The following is a 20,775-nucleotide window of genomic DNA, read 5'->3' on the forward strand; positions in this document are numbered from 1 at the left end:
CGCTCAATGTTGGAGACCGCCACATATGTGCAGTGTGATAAGCTACTGCCCTCTAAAGGACTGTATCAGGCATTGCAGGTACCCTTGAGGGGCACAATTTGCAAAGACTGTCCCACATTTTAGGTCAGATTCCTTACAAAAGTGCCAATATGATGAACTTCAACATATAAAAGTGGGTTGTTAACTTAACTGCAGAACTCAACAAAGTCAGACTTCTCTAAAATACACTTTATGAGCCAAGTGTGCCAGTGACCTAGGGTTTGCATGACTACACATTTTAAATAGAAGAATGTGACAGTCCAGAAAAGCAGTTGACTAACAGTCTGTGAGTCATTGTTTACCTTAATGACGGTGTCTAGTCACCGTGCAGCATCAGCAGTCTGACCCAGGATCATACAAACATCATAACCAAATAAAAATTCAGGACCAGTTTTACAGGGCTTAACACAATACACTATTTTCTTAACTGGTAATGCACAAAATATATCATCAACTGTACTATGAAATAAAAGTACACTAAGTCTTACTGAAGACTAGCAGCTAACTCTTTCTACAGAAGCCATGATGAACAGACGGACAGCCCAAAATGCGAACTTGTAAAACTGGGTTACTGAAAAAAAAAATTAATCTGAATATCAGAACACAATATGCTCATGTTGGGAATGCTAAGTGTATACACTAACATTCAAAACATTTGGGGTTAGTACAATTTTTATTCAGCAACGATGCATTAAATTGATGAAAAGTGATAGTCAAGACACTTACAATATTACAAAAGATTTATATTTGAAATAAATGCTGTTCTTTTGAACTATTAATTAAAGAATCATGAAAAAAATGTATCAGTTTCCATAAAGTTATTATGCAGCACAACAGTTTTTAACTGTGATAAGAAAGGTTTCTTGATGATTTCTGAAGGATCATGTGACACTGAAGACTGGAGTAATGGCTGCTGAAATCACAGGAATAAATAATATTTTAAAATATATTTAAAAAGAAAACATTTAAGATTGTCATAATATTTTTCAATCTTGCTGTTTTTACTGTATTTTTGATCAAATAATTGCAGTCTTGGTGAGAATAAGAGACTTCTTTACAAAAAAGGTACTTTAAAAAAAAAAAAAAAAAAAAAAAAACAGTAGCTACCCTAAACATTTGAACAGTAGTATACACATATAGCCTAAGTTTATTGAAAGCACTTTTAAGCACTTTTCAACAAAAGATGCAATTTTTTTCAGATATTCTGGTATTTACATTTTTAAAAATAAATTGAAGCACTTTCAGCATTTCAAGGGCCGTTTGCGAACCCTGGTGTCCCTTATATCTGAAATGAAAGCTCACAGATCTCAAATGGCAGATTCATGCTGCCTGTGTAGCTATGTAAAGTGTCAATAAAACAAACATATTTCTCTCACTTATAGTTACTGTCAGTGTCTTGCAGATACTTTCATTTGTTATAGGGGTCTCAGAGCAGTTCGGAGTGAAATTCTGACTTGTATGTGAAGGCTCCAAATGAACCATCTCAGAAGTCTGCCATGAATTTCACTTATGACATGCTTAGTGAACAACATGCTCTTGTGAAATTCACATAAATTTAAATAGAAAAACAATGACATTCAAATACATTGGTCAGTCTCTATGCAAAGCCATCCTTCTTTTCTGGAGAGATTTATAATTTAGGTAGCAAAATGCAATAAGACACTTTGTTTGTCATCTCACTCAACTCTTTAGGCATTGTACACCCAAAAATGAGAGTTTCCTTCTTCTGTTGAACACAAAAGAAGATATTTTGAAGAATGTTGATAACCAGACAGTTGATGGTAACCATTGACATCCATAAACAGTATGGAAGTCAATGGCTACTGTAAACTGTCTGATATCAGCAGAAATAAGAAACTCATACAGGTTTGGAACAACTTGAGGCTGAGTAAATGTTGACAGAATTTTCATTTTTGGGTGAACTATCCCTTTAATGTTTATTCATCTAAGCTGTCAGGAATTGAGAGTGCTGATATGCAGATCAGCACCTCACCAATATTAGGTCTAGCTCTGGATGGCACACTCAGCTGTGAGGGCTAATAGAGTGCACACAGATGGGCACAAGGTCATATCAAGCTGATTTCCATGTTAGACATTTTTCCTTGAAGCTCAAACAAGGTGCTTGATCATTCTACTCTAATAACAGTGGCGCATCGCAGTGCGGACTGCTTTGTAATCCTGTCACTATATAATACTGGCTTTGCTAAGAGTTAAAAATGATATATATTTGAAATGACAGCAAACTCAGCCATGTGTTAGCACCAGAGCACCTCACGCAGAGCTGTTGCTCATTTCACATGCGAACCATTTTCAGCTGCTGTGCCAGTCCTTTCGCATGTAAAATGAGTAACAGTGCTTCGCTGCACTCACACGTAGACTTCGGGTTTGTTGACAGGTCCAATACAGTTACAACCGCCTCTGTGCAAAGCCTATGACAGGATAACAAAACAATACACACTGCAATGAGCAGTTTAATGAACATATTTAATAATTATATATATGTTTGCCGTTTATGAATGCAACATTTCTTACTATTATCAATGTTGAAAACAGTTATGCTGCTTAATATTTCTATGAAAACTGTGATGAATTTTTCCAAGAATACACTGCAAAAAATGCTTTTCTTACTTAGAGTAGTCTCGTTTCTAGTCCAAATATATAAAAATTCATAAATCAAGCAGCAAAATAATCTGCCAATGGGGTAAGCAAAATAATCTTATTTCAAACCAAAAACAAGATTATTTTGCTTACCCTATTGGCAGATTATTTTGCTTGTTTTAAGGAAAAACTCACTTAATTTTACTTATTTTTTCTGAAAACAAGACAATATTTTTTATTTGTCTAGAAAATGCTTCTTGATTTAAGAATTTTTAGGTATTTGGACTGGAAACAAGACAAAACATCTAAGTAAGAAGAGCATTTTTTGCAGTGTAGAGAGTTTAAATGAACAGCATTTATTTAAAATAGAAATCTTTTGCAAAATTGTAAATGTCTTTACTGTCACTTTTGAACAGTAGTGTATATATGCCCCCACCACTGCCAAAAAAAAAAAAAAACATACAATTTTTTTTTTTTTTTTTTTGTAGTGGGCTCAGTGAAAAAACTGGCAAGTAAAAGTCTGAACCACTGACCCAAACGGGAAGGCAGAAAAAACAACCTTTTTGCCTCAAATTACCTCACTGTGACTGGTCGGGCAAAATTTCTAAACATCTCTGCTGTCATTTAAATGTAGATGGCTATAAACAATCGTCTGATGTCAGTAAGTTGTGGAACTACAAAACTAGTCTTTAGTGCAGCTTAGTTTCAATAAATGGTCTTTTTTAACTGGTAAAGAAAAATTGGAAACAGTATGTTTTCATGATACATTGAGACCTTTCCATATTAAAGGAAAGGAAATCAAGGAAAGTTTGATTTCCTTTTCATAATAAAGGAAAAGAAATCAAGGAAAGTTTGATTTCCCATGGCATGACCCCTTCAAACATTCAAACAAGTCTACTCACCTGCGTAGGTAATCATCGTCTTGTGTGTCGTCAGGCATTTCCTGGTTTAAGGCTTCTTGTGATACGTTTGCTGAATGAGAGGTTGCAGATTGTCTGTAAACACGCTCTAGTTGGCCAGTTTCCTGGTTGAAGACCAGCCCGACAGCCTGATCCTCATGCTGATTGGTAGCTGTGCTGCGGGAAAAGTGTACGTGAGGCTCTGTGGCGTCTGGGCTGGGCTCCATAGGTGTGCGTACAAGTAGGTGATGATCAGAATGAGAGACTGGGGCTACGTTGTGGAAGGCAGGACTAGTAGGTTGCCAAGCTGAGTTTCTCTCAGCAGATGTCGGCTGACCTGTTCTCTCCCAGCGCTGAGTACCCCGATTATAGGTGAAGAGGTTGTGGCAGACTCTACAGCGATTCATGTGACTGTGGGAATGGTTTTCGCTGTTGTAGAGTGGCTGGTAATGAGATGGGCCCGGTTGTTCTGGGTCCATGTTGTTATTTATCATTTCCTGAGTCTGCTGGTCCTGCCTGCTGCCCTCTAGTGGCTGCACTAGGTCCTGCATTTGCTCATACTCCATGAAATAGCGGTTAAGGTTACACTGCAGAACATTGCGGATGGAAGAAGGGCTGTTGTGCCCCTCTTCCTGCGGTGGGCGGTGCCTGCTAGAACTAGTCCCTGATGAGCTGCCACTGCTATGAGGAAAGCCCCATCCATCACTAGCAGTGGTGTAAACAGGTGATTGGCTGGAAGTCCCTTGCTGTTGCAGGACAGAAAGCAGGCTGACAGAGGAAGCACTGGTTCTGGGTGGAGTCATACTACTACCTCTTCCATTAAGCACACTGCCTGTCCAGTCTGCCCCAGGGAAACGGCCTCCACCTTCCCTGCCTAGCGGGTGCTGCCGGAAAGGTGGGATTGGCGCCATTCCAGCCACTCCCCTCCTTCCAGAGCTAGAAGAAAGGTTCCGCATGTTGCTCCCGCCACCGTACACGCTGCTAAATGCTGAGGGCCGATATACAACACGAGATTCAACAGGAAACCGCGGTATTCGCGGCTCTGTGCGTGCAGAAGAAAAGGTGGATGCGTTTGATTGTCCCTCCAGGGAGGCGGAGTCTGAAGAGTCCTCATCAGGCGGAGACGGAACCTGCGTTGATGAGCAACGGCTACAGAAACATACCACTCCGAGTGGCTGAACGCAACCATGGTATGGCAGCCGGGAACGATCCCTCAAAACAGCGTAACGCCCAGACGAATCGGAGGCCTCATCAGTGGAAGCAGCAGGAGTACCTCCAGTCTGAGAGACTGAGTTGCGGGAAGTAAGGATGTGCAAGAAATTGTGCAAGATGGGTGTGCGTCTTACAGGCTGGGACTGCAGGAAGGAGCGCTGACGGAGATGAGGCATCTCCACACTGTCCATTGGAATCTCAGGATCATCATCATTCTGCAACACACAAATACAAGTACATTTACAGTCACAAATTTTAAAGAGCAGAAATGTACCGTTTTGTGTGAAAACAACAGCATTTCCAGCAAAAAGTATCACCTGTTGGTTTGAAGGGTTTACAATGGCGGTTAGAAGATAGTGACCCAATGGATCAAATCTCACCAACCTGCAAAAAACACAGACAATGCTCACAAAAGCATCAGATGCACTGACTTCAGATGTAAACTCTGATTTGCCAGTATCTAACTGTTGAACATTAAAGGGATGGTTCACCTGAAAATTCTGTCATCATGTACTCATGCTCATGTTGTTTCAAACACATATGACTTTGAAAAAAAAAAAATATATTTTTAATGAAACCTGAGATTTCTTTCTCTCCACTGAAAGTCCATTCCATCAAAACCCTGACACTTCAAAAAATTTCATAAAGAGATGTTAAAAGTAATCTATACGAATCAAGCGTTTTTTTCCAAGTCTTCTAAAACGTCCTGATCACTTTATATGATGAACAGATTTAATTGGTGCTCGCGTGTACAGCATCGGCCAATACTGAGTTGGCGTTCTGATGTAGAACCCAGAAGAGCTGCACTGTTAACTATATCAACAGCATAGGAGAATGACAGGGAAGAGAAGAAATTGTTGAATAAAGTCGTAATTTTTCTTATGTTTTTCATACAAAAAGTATTCTCGTCGCTTTATAAAATTAAGGCTAAACCAATAATTAAATTGCTGTCAATGGAGGAGTCAGAGAGCTCTGGGATTTCATCAAAAATATCTTAATTTGTGTTCCCGAAGATGAATGAAGGTCTTATGGGTTTGGAACGACATGAGGGTGAATAATTAATGACAGAAATTTAATTTTTGGGTGAACTATCCCTTTAAACAGCTCAATTAATATGAATTTCTTTCACAATTTTCTTCTTACAATCTTTTGGAAGCATCAAAGTTTTGTTGAATAAATGGACTTTCAAATTAGGGACAGATATCTCTCATGTTTCATTAAAAAAATATCCTCATTAGTGTTTGAACGAAAGTCTTATGGGTTTGGAATGACATGGGGGTGAATTATTGATGAAAGAATTTTTATTTCTTCTAATAACATTTACGACGCGCATCAAACCTGACTCTCTCTGTCTCGCTAGCAGTCTTCACCACAGTGAAGGGCTCCTTCCGACTCCAGTCCCATAGGTGCAGCTCGTTGTTGGTGGCAATGAGCAACAGCTGAGCCGTGGGATGGAAAGCAAGGGATGCGATCGCTGAGTTAGTCTCTGTGAGCCAGCTCTCACTGCCTCCCTGAAACAAAATCACATGATACTTTAACATTTGTGCAAAATTAAGTTGTGGTGACAAATGTACTGAAAAAATAGTGCAAGCTGACAAAACAATCATTCAATACTGATAAAATCAAGACTTACATGCAGGTCCCAGATTCGGACCTCTCCGTCCAGGCAGCCAGAAGCAATAAGGCCAGGTATGCTAGGGTGAAAGGTCAAGCACCAGGGTGTCCGGCGGTGGCCCACCAGAGAGTGAACACACCTTCCTGTCTTAACCTCTGTGATGTAGATGTTGTGGTTCACATGGGTAGAGGCCATTAAGGACCTATGAAGGAAACAATAACAAACATTCCTCTCTATCTTGCTGATGATAGGGCCTGAGTGGAAAGGCCTCTGATGTCTAAGCGACCTGATCAATCAGTCAGTTTTGTTGTCAGTAGCCTATTTATTTATCAGGTTAGTAGTGAGGACTATGAAGGAGTAGCCAGAGGGGTATTACCTATCTGGACTGAAGGCCAGAAGAAAGGTCGAGCGGGGGCTGTCTGGTAACTCCACTTTCTGTGACACCGAAAGAAATTCAAAAGAGCAGTGATTTTACTTTAGTCACATCCAAACCATAGTATTAAGGCCTGTTGACACCAAGAACGATAACTATTACAATAGCTATTAATTATTCTAATTCTATGAGAATAGGTGAGTACACACCACAACTAGAATGATAGAATCAATAGAATCACTTTTATAAAAAAAAAAATTTCAGCTGATGAAAGTTAAAAACAGACAGTCAATCAGAATCTACCGACTTTAAAGAGCTTAAGCATTTAAAGCAGCAGACAACATAACTGCAGCGCAAGCTTGACATAAACAGAACGTTTTAATGCCTTGGTGTGGATGCTAATACATTTATCAGTATTTATCATTCTTGGTGTGAACAGGCATTTACTTGTGCTGAGCAGTGTGTACCTTTTCAGGTCATTTTTTTTAAATAATTATGAAAGAAGAATCTTACATGGCTATAAAACTATTTATTTATAATTATTGTGATTTTATTTATTTATTTATTTAGAACCTTAAATAGTAAAGATCTACAGTTGGCACAACAAATAAAACAAAATCAACCATCTTAATAAAGATAAATAGTTCCTTTCTAATTGTGATATTGACACTACTAGAGATCAGCAGGCAGCATATTGCTTCTGACACATGAGTACTGAGCAGGCGTTTCCCAGATGACAGCCTATAGTCTACAGATGAAGTGTCAAAGATCTGTGCATCAGTTACCTGGCTTTGCCATTTCATGCGCTGTGTCTTCTCCTCTACAAGTTGCTGTAGGATCCTGTGTGAGGCAAGACCTCGTGCTCCTCGCTCTCGACTGGACAGGATACACACTGAGTTCTTCTGTCCCACCTTCATCTCCACACACACTTCCTCAATCTGTTCCTCTCACACCAGACCCAGAGCCGTCCACCGGCCCACACACACTGGACCACAACTACTACTAACACGCCATCATTCTGGGGTAGAAAAAATTAGACAGTTCATGAATATCTTAGAGCGTCATACCTTGATTTCAATCAATATTAATTTGATGAGAATGAGGCAATTTCCATTTATTTAATGTGAGGAAGGAGATATTAAATGCAATGTCAAATCTTCCAGCATTGTAATTCCCCACACACTGCCTCTAAATAACATCTCAGCACAATCAGCACAGGTGTCAAAGGAGATTACAAGGTGTAACAGAACATTTTAAAGCGTATCGAATCAACACTACAGAGCCAAATGATGGTGCATCCTGGTTGTGTCACATGAATAGGCAGGTCATAGAATAGCAGTGTGAAAACTTCATTTCAGACAACCAAGGAATCAGCAGTAGTCTATTTTATCATCATCTAATAAAAGAGCCAGCCATAACCTAGGTCACAAATACACATCATCCAATGACAGAATGATTCATTTGAATAACTTAAACAGATAAAATATGAACTTTTATTGTATAGTAAAAAAAAAAAAACTATAGAAGATTATAACTCTGGGTGGGAAACAGGGTTATTATAGTTAACAAAATTTTTTTTACTTGAAATAAACAAATGTTAACTGTAATTTAACTGAAAAAAAAATATATATATATTTCAACTAGATGCCAAGGCAACACTTTGCATTTTCATTTAGTTTAACTTCATGTACTAAAATCTACAACCCCAAATCAAGATAAGTTGGGACATTTTGAGCAATAAAATCAAGAATCTGTGATTTGTTAATTATCTTGAACCTTTATTTAAGTGACAAAAGTACGAAAAGTAGTAAGAAAAAAAAAATGTAAATGTTTTCACTGGCCAAATTAATTGTATTTTGTAAATATAAACTAATTTTGATTTTGATGGCTGCAAAAAAGTTGTGACAGAGGCAAAATAATAGTGAAAAGATTACAGAATATCCAAGTTAAACGGTTTTGAAGCAGTCCACAATTGGCAGATGAATTGGTAATAGGTGAGGGTATCGTGTTTGGGAACTTTGTGCCAAATTTCATGAGAGAATTGTCACACAATTCAAATATAGCCACATGGGCTTGGGAGTACTTTGGAAAACTTAATTTGTCACTTAATACAGTCTGCCACTGCATCAAGAAATGCAACTTGAATCTGTTACTGAAGGAGAAATCTATACATCAATTCTATGCAGAGATGCTGCCAAGTTCTCTGGGCCCGAGCTCATCTCAGATGATCTAAAAGACAGTGGAAATGTGTGCTGTGGTCAGATGAGTCCACGTTTCAACATGTTTCTGGAAAAAACAGACATCGAGTTCTCAGTCCCAAAAAAAAAGGAACCATCCAGACTTTCATTAGACACAGGTGCAAAAGCAAACATTTGTCAAGTTATGGGGGTGCATCAGTGCAAACAGCATATGGGTGACTTGCATATGTGCGAAGGTACCATTGACATGGAGGCGTATATTGGGATTGAGACATATACTGCCACCAAGATGATATCTTTCCTGGGAAGCAAGACAATGCCAGGCCTCATTCTGCACGTGGTACATCAGTGTGGTTTCTTAGACACTCTACAACATAGAAGCGATGTGCTTGACTGGCCTGTCTGCAGTCCAGATCTGTCTCGTATTTAAAATTTATGGCCTCTCATGAAAAGGAGAATCAGACAACGATGACCACAACAATGTTTACCAGCTGTCTTTTATCAGTTCAGTTTGGGCAAAATTTCCACTTGCAAAACTGCAACAATTAGTATCCTCAATTCCCAAATGATCAAAAAGTGTAGTTAAAAGGAAAGGTGATGTGATACAGTGGTAAACATGCTTGTCTCAACTTTTTTGGACTGTGCTGCAGGCATCAAAATCAACATTGAAACATTAACATTGAAAAAAATCTTTTCTTTGTACTTTTGTCAGTTAAATAAAGGTTCAAGAGTGTTAACAAATCAGATTCTTGATTTTATTGTGTTTTACAAAATGTACCAACTTTTCTTGGTTTGTGGTTGTATATAGGAGTGTTTAAAAACTAATAAAAAGGGAAAAAAAACATGCCTAACTAAAATTAAAAAGAAAACTGAGCATATTTTAATACAAACTAATTCAAAATATAACTATAATAGCATTCGTTAACATATATATTTCAGCAAACAACAAAAGAAAGGCCAAAAGATATAAGAACTAAACATTGCAATAAAGCAGTAAAGAGATACCATTAAATAATCTTTATAAATCATCAAAGAATGCTAAACGCAATTCCATGTAATTGTCTCTATTATATGGTTAAAAATACTGCACAGAGCAACAGATAAAAAGACAGTAATTAAAAATATGTTACTTATATTCAGGAATGCACTCTGCATCAAACTAACAGGTTGAAAAACAGCCGGATAAGCTTTGCAGGTTTTGTTACACTAATATAACTTGAGCTATCCTCCATCTGACAGGCTACATGTTTGACTTTAGCTGTTATCTTCTGCTATTAAGGATAGATATGGGATAGATATACAAGTGCAATAAACGGAGTGTCGCTTATTAAATTAACTTCATGGTCATAGAATAAAGGAACTATTGAAAGTTATAACATTAATTTACAAATGGTTGTTTGTTTTTGAATGAGGAAATTAACCTAACAGCGTTCACATTTAGCAGTTAGCAGGCTACATTTTACAGGTGATGTATTAATCCACACAGTTACACAGTGTTTAAATTATGCGTGTTTTTTTATCTAAAATATATTTAAGACAACCACTCGGGGTCTCAGCTTTGGCCTACCTTTTCCTCATATTTTTGTCCGATTATACTCCTTGAAATCGTAGATATCAAATAAAACAAGTACGTTGGAGACCTTAAGCAGCAGGGACGTTTCCTAAATCGTCCCTATTAATTTTATTTTCTGATTTATATATATGTAGTAAAGAATATTCCTGTTTATTTCCGAAAATAGAGTCGCATGTACTTTAGATTTGTTGCTGTGTTCCGCGTACAGACAAAGCCAATGGAGCACAGATCATTCATGAATCATGATCAATTACCGAAAACATCGTTCAAGCGTTTCATCGAACATAACATCACTTTGAGTTTAATAAACGCCGACAAATCGGTAAAGATTAATTCATGTGCCAAATGACAACTTGCTATTTACTTTCTTACTATACCTATGGGTATGAACATAATATTTAAAAATATCTATATGCAAATACGGCCAACTAGGCGTATTAATTCAATATAAAGATAGCAGGTTAAGTGCGAAAGCAATTGGTTTACATTAATTACGACCGGTCTTGGATGTCAGATTAAACATGACCCACGTTTGCAGTTTATGGTTGTCTTATCAAAACACAATGTTGCGATTTGGTCCCGAGCCCTTCTCTGTTCCAAGACAGCCAATCACGTTACGTGTTTTTAAAGCTGCAGAGTGCGTTGACCAATGGGAGCGCTCCTCTACCCGGAAAAACTTGCAGTTCGGCTTGTTTTCTGTTTGCCAGACCAGCCAGGCAACGATCGTTCAATGAGGTTACTGTACTCTACCTCAGCTGCTCGTCCGCAAGTATGGATTCTTGTTTTCTGATCGTCGTGTTTGTCTTCGCTTTCAGTCTTTCCAGTGGAGAGAGGACGCTCAAGTTTGTCACTGTGGTGAGTATAATGTATTTGTCCAAATTACTGCCAGTAACGTAAATGTAGGCTGCAGCTGGTTTGACAAAACTGTTCGTCTAAAAAATAATGTTCATAAAACGACACACAAATTCCTATTTTTGTGTTTCATATTTTTATGCATAGCAAATATGTGTCTTGGGTGTGAATGTGAAACGAGTTTGTCTTTTTTTTTTTTTTTTTTTTTTACATTGTTTCTACTGTAAATTGGTCGATACTGGTCCTTTCTGTTGTTATCAGTCTAGTTTGATACTGTATCCAGAAACAACGACAGACATGCCAGTCGCACTATCTGCTGACATGAGTAACCACTGTTTGCTACAAAATTTTAAATTATAAATATTAATTCTACCGCTTGTTCTCGACTGTCTTGTCAGCTTGCTCAATCTTTGGCTTCATCACATGACGAGACATGTTGTCTATTACTTTCATTTTACCTTTGATTCTGGAAATATTCTAACTTTTATGAAGCTCCATGGCTTCTCAAAGCAATATAATCCCTTGATTAAAAAGCTAAATTAAAACCTTGGTTAAAAGCTATCCCAGTAGGTTTAGTCCACCTAATTAAGTCACATATCCCCGGTTTCACAGACAAGGCTTAAGTCTAGTTCCAGACTAAAATGCATGTTTGAGCTGCTTTAACTGAATGTAACTTGCAATGACATGTGTCAAATGTCAGTGAAACCAGTGAAACTGGCTGTGAAACCAGGCCTTAATGTTTAGTGAAGTGAATGTTATACATTCTGCTTTGCTTTTAGGTGTCACTAGTCTCTCAAATAAGAAATGCAACAACAAACATTTGTATTATTTTTCAAATGAAAAGAAAGGTTACACCAAGGGGTAAATCCTACTGGGGTTCTTTTGTAACATATGTAGATGGGAAAAGCCCTGTGGCTTTTGTTAGATTAAGGAAGTCCAGTTTCAAATCCTTCATAAAATCTATCGTTCAGAAGACACAGCTTTTCCAGATTTATTTTTTTGATTGTAATATAAACAATAAATTCTGTGCTGATTGTAAGTGCCTTTATTTTTAGTCTTGCAGAAGTAAGCCACCCCTTTATTCTCAAAAGATATTATTTATTATTATGAAAACTGTGATCATTTATCTCTTTATTGTCTTGCTAACTTCATTATATTGTAGGCTATGCAAAATTTCCATTCATAAACAAATTGAATTCAACTTTATAATTTCATCCTTCAAACCTGTACACAATGATGAGTTTATTTAAAGATGTGATTTAACTTCAATACTGTGTTTTTCTTCTATTTGTGTATCCAAATCCTTGTTCTTGTGTTGTTGTTATTGTATCATATTTAAGATGATTGTTTTCCTTCTTCATGTCTGACTTGTACTCATGTACATGTTTTATGGTTAATTACGACTTTGGAGTTACTGCAAATGAGTATGTTTAAACCAGAGCCTTGTGTCTTTTTAAGTGTGATTGTGTAACGCGGCTATAAATGAAAGCATTCTTAGAAAACCTAATTTCTGTTTGGAAAGCGATACAGGTAAATCCTACTATAGACTTAAGTGTAAATGAGAGAAGATCACGCCACAGCTGATTTCTGTGAAAGACAGAGATAAAGATAAGGAGATAGACTGAATCTGCTTATCCAATTAGAATATGTTTACAGACTAGTTTGTGGCTTGTATCCGGGTGTCAGTATGAGCACGTGACAGGCTGGATTTGTTGATCTAGCTGCAGTTGCACTGTTCGTCCTCCTGAACACACACACATAAGTCCCCAATACTCAGTCAAGTATTTGACTTCCTCTCTGTCAGCTCTATCGTCATGGCGACAGATCTCCAATCAAGGCCTATCCAACTGATCCCTACAAGGAGAGTGACTGGCCCCAGGGTTTTGGACAGCTCTCTCAGGTATGCAGATGCGCACACACACATACATTATTCTCTTTGTTTTAATCTGTTACATGCTATTTGAGGAGCATTATGCAGTAATGTGCAAGAGGCTGTGCTATATTATGTGAATAGAGCGCAACAGTCGGGTTCCGAAAGTTAAAAAGTTTTTTTACGGTAACTTTCAAAGCATAAGACAGACCTACTGTGAGCTCTGAGATTGTTAATCCATGCTATATGCTATCATACCCATGATGCTGTACAAAAAAAATCCACCAATCAGAGAGTTGCAATAAGCAAATCATACCAAAAGAGCTCGTAGGGAATGCCCACTCCCATGAAGCACTGCGAATTATGTAATTGATTTCCCTACACAGAATGTACAGTGTTCAAGCACAGTGTATCTCACCCTCTTTTGTATATCAGTGGGGAGGCCGTTATAGCATTAACATGCAGCTTGAACATCCTAGATGGACACATCTCTAATTGATTGTCATGTCCTTTCAACATGGCGAAACACATTGAAGGGGGGTGACCCCGCACCTTATGTAATTAAAAAACTTTTTTATAGAAAACTATTATGAGCGTGACAGTCTGTGTACGTTTTTTTTAATAGGCACCAAACTACTGAATGTACTTTAAAGGGATAGATCACCCAAAAATGAAAATTCTGTCATTAATTACTCACCCTCATGTCGTTCCAAACCCATAAGACTTTCGTTCGTCTTCAGGACATGAAGATCTTTTTTGATGAAATCTGAGAGCTTTCTGTCCCTCCATAGACAGCTTTGCAACTGACATTTTGACGCTTAAAAAAGTTCATTAAGAGATCATAAAACTAATCCATATGAATCGAGCGGTTTAGTCCAAATTTTCTGAAGAGACTCAATTGCTTTATATGATGAATTTAGGCTTTTATTCACATATAAACATTCATCAACGCACACATCCGTTGTGGTAAATAAAGCTCAAGCATGTTTGCTTGACGTGTGTGAGAATCAATAAGGTTCATTCTCGAGTGTTACACAGCACGTTTGAGCTTCAGCAAGAGGTTTGTTCTCACGCTTGAAGCAGGTTCGGTTGAGCTTTTGTTTAAGTGCGCTGATCAATGTTTATATGTGAATAAAAGCTTAAAAATTAAGTATTTTTTATTTCGAGTCTCTTCAGAAAATTTGGACTAAACCACTCAATTCATATGGATTAGTTTTACGATCTCTTTATAAACTTTTTGAAGCATCAAAGTGGTAGTCGTGAGGCTGTCATTTGTGTTCCAAAGATGAACGAAAGTCTTACAGGTTTGGAACAACATGAGGGTGAGTAATTAATGACAGAATTTTTATTTTTGGGTGAACTAACCCTTTAAGATGTTATTTCATCATTTCACTGTAAGATTTAGTAAGAGGTTGTTTTTATTACTGTAACTCAATGTTCTTAATTTTCCAGGAGGGAATGAAGCAGCACTATGAACTAGGTCAGTTTTTAAAGAAACGCTACAGAGGATTCCTGAGTGAGGACTATGACCGGCATGAGGTCACTGTCTCTTTAAATTTCTGTTTAAACATGTTCAATGAACAGATACACAAAGTTGTCAGACTTGCATGTTTAAATAGCATATTCATATTGCAAATTGTGTTGCAGATATTCATCAGAAGTACAGATGTTGACCGGACTCTGATGAGTGCAGAAGCTAACCTGGCTGGCCTGTTCCCACCTAACAGTTCTGAGGAGTTTAATCCAGGTTTGAATTGGCAGCCGATACCTGTTCACACTGTCCCAGTGGATAAAGAGAAGGTAAGACATCACACTGAAGCTCTGTTCCCTCTTTTTCTCTCCACAATTTTGCAGCACACTGAAACTTGGCCCTTGGCTCTTAGTGTTGAGTTCATATTTGCACAGCAGCAGCATCAGTAAATGCCTCTAGATATTTGAAATTTGTTTCCATGGCCACCTGCCTACAGTGTGTTTGCATTTGTTTTTTCTTTCCAGCTGCTCTCATTCCCGCTAGAAGACTGTCCACGTTACACACAGCTCATGAATGAGACTGAAAAATCAGACATTTTTCTTAACATGACTGCCATTTACAAGGTGAGTCCCATTTATATTAGCAGGTCGTCTGTCTATGGACTTTACAGTGATTTTTTTTTTTTATTTTTTTTTTTACAGCAATTATGATATAGTGTAACACAAAAGGTATCCTGCAGTTTTCTGGATTGGTTTTAAATAGTGATGCTCAGAGGAGGCTTTGGCTCCTGAATATTTAGTAGAGTCCATACATCGTTGAACTAGTAGTCCTAACAATATATAAGGGGAATTTTTACAGAAGAGATTTCAGTTTGAGACAGAACCTTGTGTCTTTTGTTCTTCCTTTCCTGAAATGCTTAAACACCTTTTTATTGTTGTGCTTTTTACAGCTAAATTTTGGTTGGATGTGTTTAATTGGCTTTCGATAAAAATTAATAAAATCTTTCCCATAGTTTTAGAGGATATTCTGTTTTTAAGAATATGGAAATTTTGTTGTGTAAATCAGACTCTGACAGTGAATGATAATAAATAACCTTATAAAGTTCATACACTACACGGTTGAGTACATAGTGTATAAGTGTATAGTGTGTCATTTGGGACACAACGTAAATATTTACTATTTTATTGCTTGTCACGAGCCCATTCCATTTCATAACTTGTTCTTTATTTTTTTAATGTTAGTTAGTGTGCCTTACAATGTTAGTATGTTCCCTGTCTTGCAATGTAAATGTGCAATAAAAAACAACAGTTACTACAATCATGGTTATGTCATTGTGTTTTTATGCAGGCATTTATAGAAATGGTGAGAAATAAAACAGGACTGGAGACGACCTCCCTTGAGTCTATTTGGAGTGTCTATGACACATTGTTCTGTGAGGTGAGTTTCATCTGGCATTCATGTGCACGTTATTCATGACTTCATCTAGCATTAAAGGTGCAGTGTGTAAATTTTAGCGGCATCTAGCAGTGAGGTTGCGAATTGCAATGTAGAGAAGCTACGGTGGCCAAAACAGGACAAACATGTCATCGTCTGAGAGTAGCCAGTCAAGCAAACGCGTTCTATAGAGCAGTTTGTCCATTTAGGGCTACTGTAGAAACATGTCGACGCAAAATGGCGGCTTAACATGTAAGGGGACCTGCAGTGTATGTAGATAGAAATGGCTCATTCTAAGGTAATAAAAACATAACGGTTCATTATGTAAGGTCTTTATACACCACTAAAAAACATAGTTATGAATATTATGTTGCATTTCTGTCATTAGATCCTCCTAAAATTGACACATTGCATCTTTAAGAGACTCTGCCAGACAATATTGCCTGATAAGCATTGTCTATATGAATGTGAATGAATGATATATTAAAGACAGTGTGTGTGCAACTAATTTAGTTTATTAACCTCATTACAGAGTGCAACATTAGATTTCTGAAAGTAAAAATCTGATTGATTTTCCCCATAGGGAAATTGATTTTTAACAATAACTTTATAAAGCTTTAAAGACAGACCTACTGTGAGCTATGAGGTTGGTAATTGATGACATAAGCTTTTGTTGAAGCCATCAGCCCACATTTAAATTTTTTTTTCTAAATAATCAAGTTTAACAATGGAATTCCTGGTGGAAAACTACATTTACTATGATTCGTCAAAAAAAATCTCCACCAGCCAGAGAATTGTGACAACCAAATAATTTCAAAAGAACTCTTCAGTGCATAAATGACACTCTCAAACTACTTGAATATTTGTGAATATGTGCGTATTTTGCAATAAATGTAAAATATATTGTTTCTTTATACATAGATTAGTTTATTATTCATTATTTTTATTGTATCTTTTGACTTTTTGTCCAATTTTCAAATACTTTTTTGGTTCAAATCAAAATTAGTAATGTTGTGATTGACCTCATAGGTGGTTGGTTTTGTTCGTGGCTTATAACATTTTAACGAAGACTTTTCTAAAATCCTTATGGGAAAAATGAATGGGGGAAAATACTTCTGGTACCAACTCCGCTGAAAAAGTGGATGGTCACCATTGCTCTCTATAATGAGTCAAGTTAAGTTCTTTGTTGCCATGTGCACAGAGTTAAGTAGTCAAATCAAGTTAAGTAGACTGTGAAGATTGGAAGAGAGGCTAACAGGGTGAGAGTCATTCAAGTCTGATGGCTTGTGGTTAAAGCTGTGTGTGTGTGTGTGTGTGTGTGTGTGTGTGTGTGTGTGTGTGTGTGTGTGTGTGTGTGTGTGTGTGTGTGTGTGTGTGACTCTTTCGTGATGTTGAGTGCTCTTTACATTTTGTGGTAAATATCTTGCAATAATGGCCAAATCACTGTTGTATCATTTTATTGCAAAATGATCTATAGATGCTCAGACAGACACCATGAATTGTGTCAGATCAGTTCTGTTATTCTCCTTCCCCAGGCAAAACATGGGAAGAAACCACCTGGCTGGGTGACTCCAGATGTAATGGAAACTCTGAAGGTGCTGAAGAACTTTGGTTTTCAGATTCTGTTTGGAGTCTATAAGAGAAAGGAGAAGTGCAGACTTCAGGGAGGTGAGAGCTTATCCCTGGGCAGAGCATCTATTTATTTATTTATTTATTTTATTATTACATTTTAATTAAAAAATAAATAAATAAAAAACAATAATAATACAATTTTAAAAAAGCACACATATGCAAATCAATGTTGTAGGAATAGGGGGAGAGGCCGCTGCTTGAAACGGTGTGTAATTATAGTGCAGGGGCATGTCTATGTAAAGAAACAATGGAATGTTCCACATTCAGACTGGAAATGTGCAGTATTGTGATCATGTGACACTTTGCTTACGCTCTCATTCGCAGGCCTCCTGTTAAAGCAGATCATTAAGAATCTCTCAATTGCTGCAGCTCCAGACTCTAAAGAAAAAGTGAAGATGATGGTATACTCAGCTGTAAGTCATGTGTCACGCTAAATCAACATTAGCAGACCAAAACTCCTAAACTTCCCTTTTTCAGTCTTCTAATAGTCTTCTAAAAAAAAAAAAAACAAGAAAAAAAAAGTGTGTTCTGTATAGAGAAAGCTGTTCATGTAATGTTTTCTCATGTAACTCTTTCCTTACTAGCATGACACAACAGTTGTAGCTCTGCAGGAAGCCCTGAATGTCTTTAATGGCCTGCAGCCACCTTATGCCTCGTGTCATTTAATTGAACTTCACCAGGAAGAGAACGGGTAACATATTGTCTGTGTTTTTCCTAAATTCATGTTTCTAAAATACATCTTTGGTCAACCAAAATATTCCTTTGCTTATCTCTTTTAGGACGTTTTCAGTGGAGATGTTTTATCGCAATGACAGTGCCGTGTCTGAGCCATACGCTGTGTCTATACCGGGCTGTTCCCAGTCCTGCCCCCTACAGGACTTTGTGAACCTCACACGTGATGTCATACCACAAGACAGGATTAAAGAGTGTCAGATAAAGAAAGAAGCCACGGGCACTGGTAAAGCAATCATGTACATTAATAAATTGTTTAAAAATAATTAAAAAATGTTTTTTATGCACACATAAATGGTAAATTATAAATATTTAAACTGCAATTTGTTACTAAAATCCTTTCCATACAACAAAAAATATATTTTTAGGTATATTTTAATCCAAAATATACATAAAATGGCCAACCACTATATTGCTAATATAGATTTTAAAATATATTTACATAAATAAATATATTTTCGATAAGTTTTATTTTTTACAGTTTTTTTTAAATGTTTCTATAAAAATAAAAAGTGCATGCATTTACCCAAATTGCATTTAAGGCTTTTGTAGGTTTAAACTAAATATATTTTTAAAAATATATTTCCATAATGCAGTTTACAACGTATTTTTAGCATATATTTGAAATACATTTTGGCCAGAAATTTTATTTTTTTGGCCATATATGGACTTTATTGAATAAAGATGTGTATAATACTAAAAAAATATCTCTGTTCATATTGTAAGAACAATGGTTTGTATACTTGGACTTTCATACATGTGTGCAGAGGTCATCATCGGGCTGGCTGTGTGTGGATGTCTGCTCTTTCTGCTGGTACTACTGCTGTTTGTAGTGCTATGCCGTCAAAAAGACCCGATGGCTAGCTACAGTCATGTCATAAATGAGAGCGACTCCTGACAATCATATCAGCTCCTCCGCAAAGAGGACCAGTGGGACAGTGAAGAGGACCTATGAGGACATAGCGCCAACTTGTTGAGAAACTCTAAGCCTACTGAAAAGACTTTTTTTTTTACTTTGGCAACACATTTTATTATATTAGGGATGGAACATTTGGTAATGTTTTATTACTTGTAACTTCAAGTGTTTCAAGAGAGAAAAGGGAACTAAGAGTTGTGATGGCATCAGTGGCATTAACGTAACAATGCTTAGCGCACAGACTCCGTAACTGTGCAATGATGATTGTGTGTCATTGGCTCTGGGCTTTTGTTGTAATGAAAGATTGTGACTGTGTGTAAAAAGGAGGATCTGAGATGTGGACTAGACTAAAGCTCCCCCAGAGGTGTGTGTCCTCTCTGAAAGACAAGGACCGTTAGTGTCCCCCTGTTTGTGCTTTTGGTCCCTTAATTTTAGTGTACTTATGAGCCCAGTGTACTTGATGCATCAGCCTAAAGTTTTAGGTTGGGCAATAAAAGACTACTGGATACACATCGAGGCCTTATAATGCACTCATGGAATTTTACGCTCATGCTTTTTATGTGATTATCTCCTGATTTACAGCCACAGTAGTTTTGATTTGTATATTTCAGAATAGCAACATACTGATATGAAGAACAGTGTTCTCAGGTTAAGCTCAAAAGAGCTGTATTGGAGTAATTTTTTTAATCTGGTGTGGTTTATTTAATTTGAATGTTTTGTCATTCATTATCAAAAATGTTTTCATGTCTCAATACAGTGATAATTCAGTTCCAGGTGCATCGTATTTATAGGTGCAATGTAAAAAATTTAAGAGGATCTATTGACAGAAATCCCCCCTCCATGTTAGGTCGCCATTATGCGCCGGCATGTTTCTGCAGCAGCCCTAAATGGACAAACTGCTCTACAGAGCGTGTTTCATCACTATGTTGTTGTTCTTCTAAATCATTCGTGTTTTTAGAGGCAGCTTGCATCGTCACTACGTTGAATACGCACAAAGTAGTAGTAGTAGTCATCTGGTTTATTAGAAGCGGAGACCGTTCTTTGTTAGAAGAAGAAACATCATTGCTACACACAGGCTACTCTCTGCTGTCTCAGACGACATTTTTGTCTTGTGTCGGCCAGACGGCCACCGTAGCTTCTCTGAAAGGGAGGGGAGCGACATTAGTTGTAATTCGCAACCTCACCACTAGATGCCGCCAAAATTTACACATTGCACCTTTAAAACAAATTACTGTTAGATTGACAAATGTACCCATTAAGAATTTTTAAAAAATCATTATTACCACTAAATGTTGAAAATTGTATAATTGTTCTGACATCTCAACTTATTAAATCAATGTTTTGTTTGTTTTTAATTATTG

General features: G+C 37.2%; 2 protein-coding genes across 6 annotated transcripts in view; one reads left to right on the top strand and one right to left on the bottom strand.

Moving 5' to 3' along the window:
- ambra1a (autophagy/beclin-1 regulator 1a) overlaps nucleotides 1-11,100 on the bottom strand; it is an 82,386-nt gene extending 71,286 nt beyond the window's left edge. For 2 of the 4 annotated variants that reach the window (XM_051901786.1, XM_051901789.1), the window contains exons 1-7: nucleotides 10,502-11,003; nucleotides 7,522-7,754; nucleotides 6,740-6,798; nucleotides 6,382-6,565; nucleotides 6,087-6,259; nucleotides 5,066-5,132; nucleotides 3,540-4,963 (exon numbers count right to left, since the gene is read on the bottom strand). In XM_051901786.1, the coding sequence (XP_051757746.1) occupies nucleotides 3,540-4,963; nucleotides 5,066-5,132; nucleotides 6,087-6,259; nucleotides 6,382-6,565; nucleotides 6,740-6,798; nucleotides 7,522-7,653 (2,039 nt within the window). In that variant the 5' untranslated portion in view covers nucleotides 7,654-7,754; nucleotides 10,502-11,003. Of the gene's footprint in view, nucleotides 1-3,539; nucleotides 4,964-5,065; nucleotides 5,133-6,086; nucleotides 6,260-6,381; nucleotides 6,566-6,739; nucleotides 6,799-7,521; nucleotides 7,755-10,501; nucleotides 11,004-11,037 lie in introns of those variants that run through there. The other 2 variants (XM_051901787.1, XM_051901788.1) reach the window with 2 other exon arrangements.
- A 76-nt stretch (nucleotides 11,101-11,176) lies between these two features.
- On the top strand, nucleotides 11,177-20,769 carry acp2 (acid phosphatase 2, lysosomal). Of its 2 annotated transcripts, XM_051901793.1 has the most exons (11): nucleotides 11,177-11,362; nucleotides 13,164-13,259; nucleotides 14,682-14,768; nucleotides 14,877-15,029; nucleotides 15,225-15,323; nucleotides 16,048-16,137; nucleotides 17,670-17,802; nucleotides 18,091-18,179; nucleotides 18,351-18,457; nucleotides 18,546-18,724; nucleotides 19,266-20,769. In XM_051901793.1, exons 1-11 carry the CDS (start codon nucleotides 11,279-11,281, stop codon nucleotides 19,394-19,396), a joined length of 1,248 nt encoding a protein of 415 aa, XP_051757753.1. In that variant the 5' UTR covers nucleotides 11,177-11,278; the 3' UTR covers nucleotides 19,397-20,769. The 2 variants fall into 2 exon arrangements, with proteins under 2 accessions (XP_051757753.1, XP_051757754.1); XM_051901794.1 differs by lacking the exon at nucleotides 11,177-11,362 and having other exon boundaries at nucleotides 14,682-14,709.
- The last annotated feature ends 6 nt before the right edge of the window (nucleotides 20,770-20,775 follow it).

Source organism: Ctenopharyngodon idella, chromosome 7 (assembly GCF_019924925.1).
Source record: "Ctenopharyngodon idella isolate HZGC_01 chromosome 7, HZGC01, whole genome shotgun sequence".
Taxonomy (NCBI): domain Eukaryota; kingdom Metazoa; phylum Chordata; class Actinopteri; order Cypriniformes; family Xenocyprididae; genus Ctenopharyngodon; species Ctenopharyngodon idella.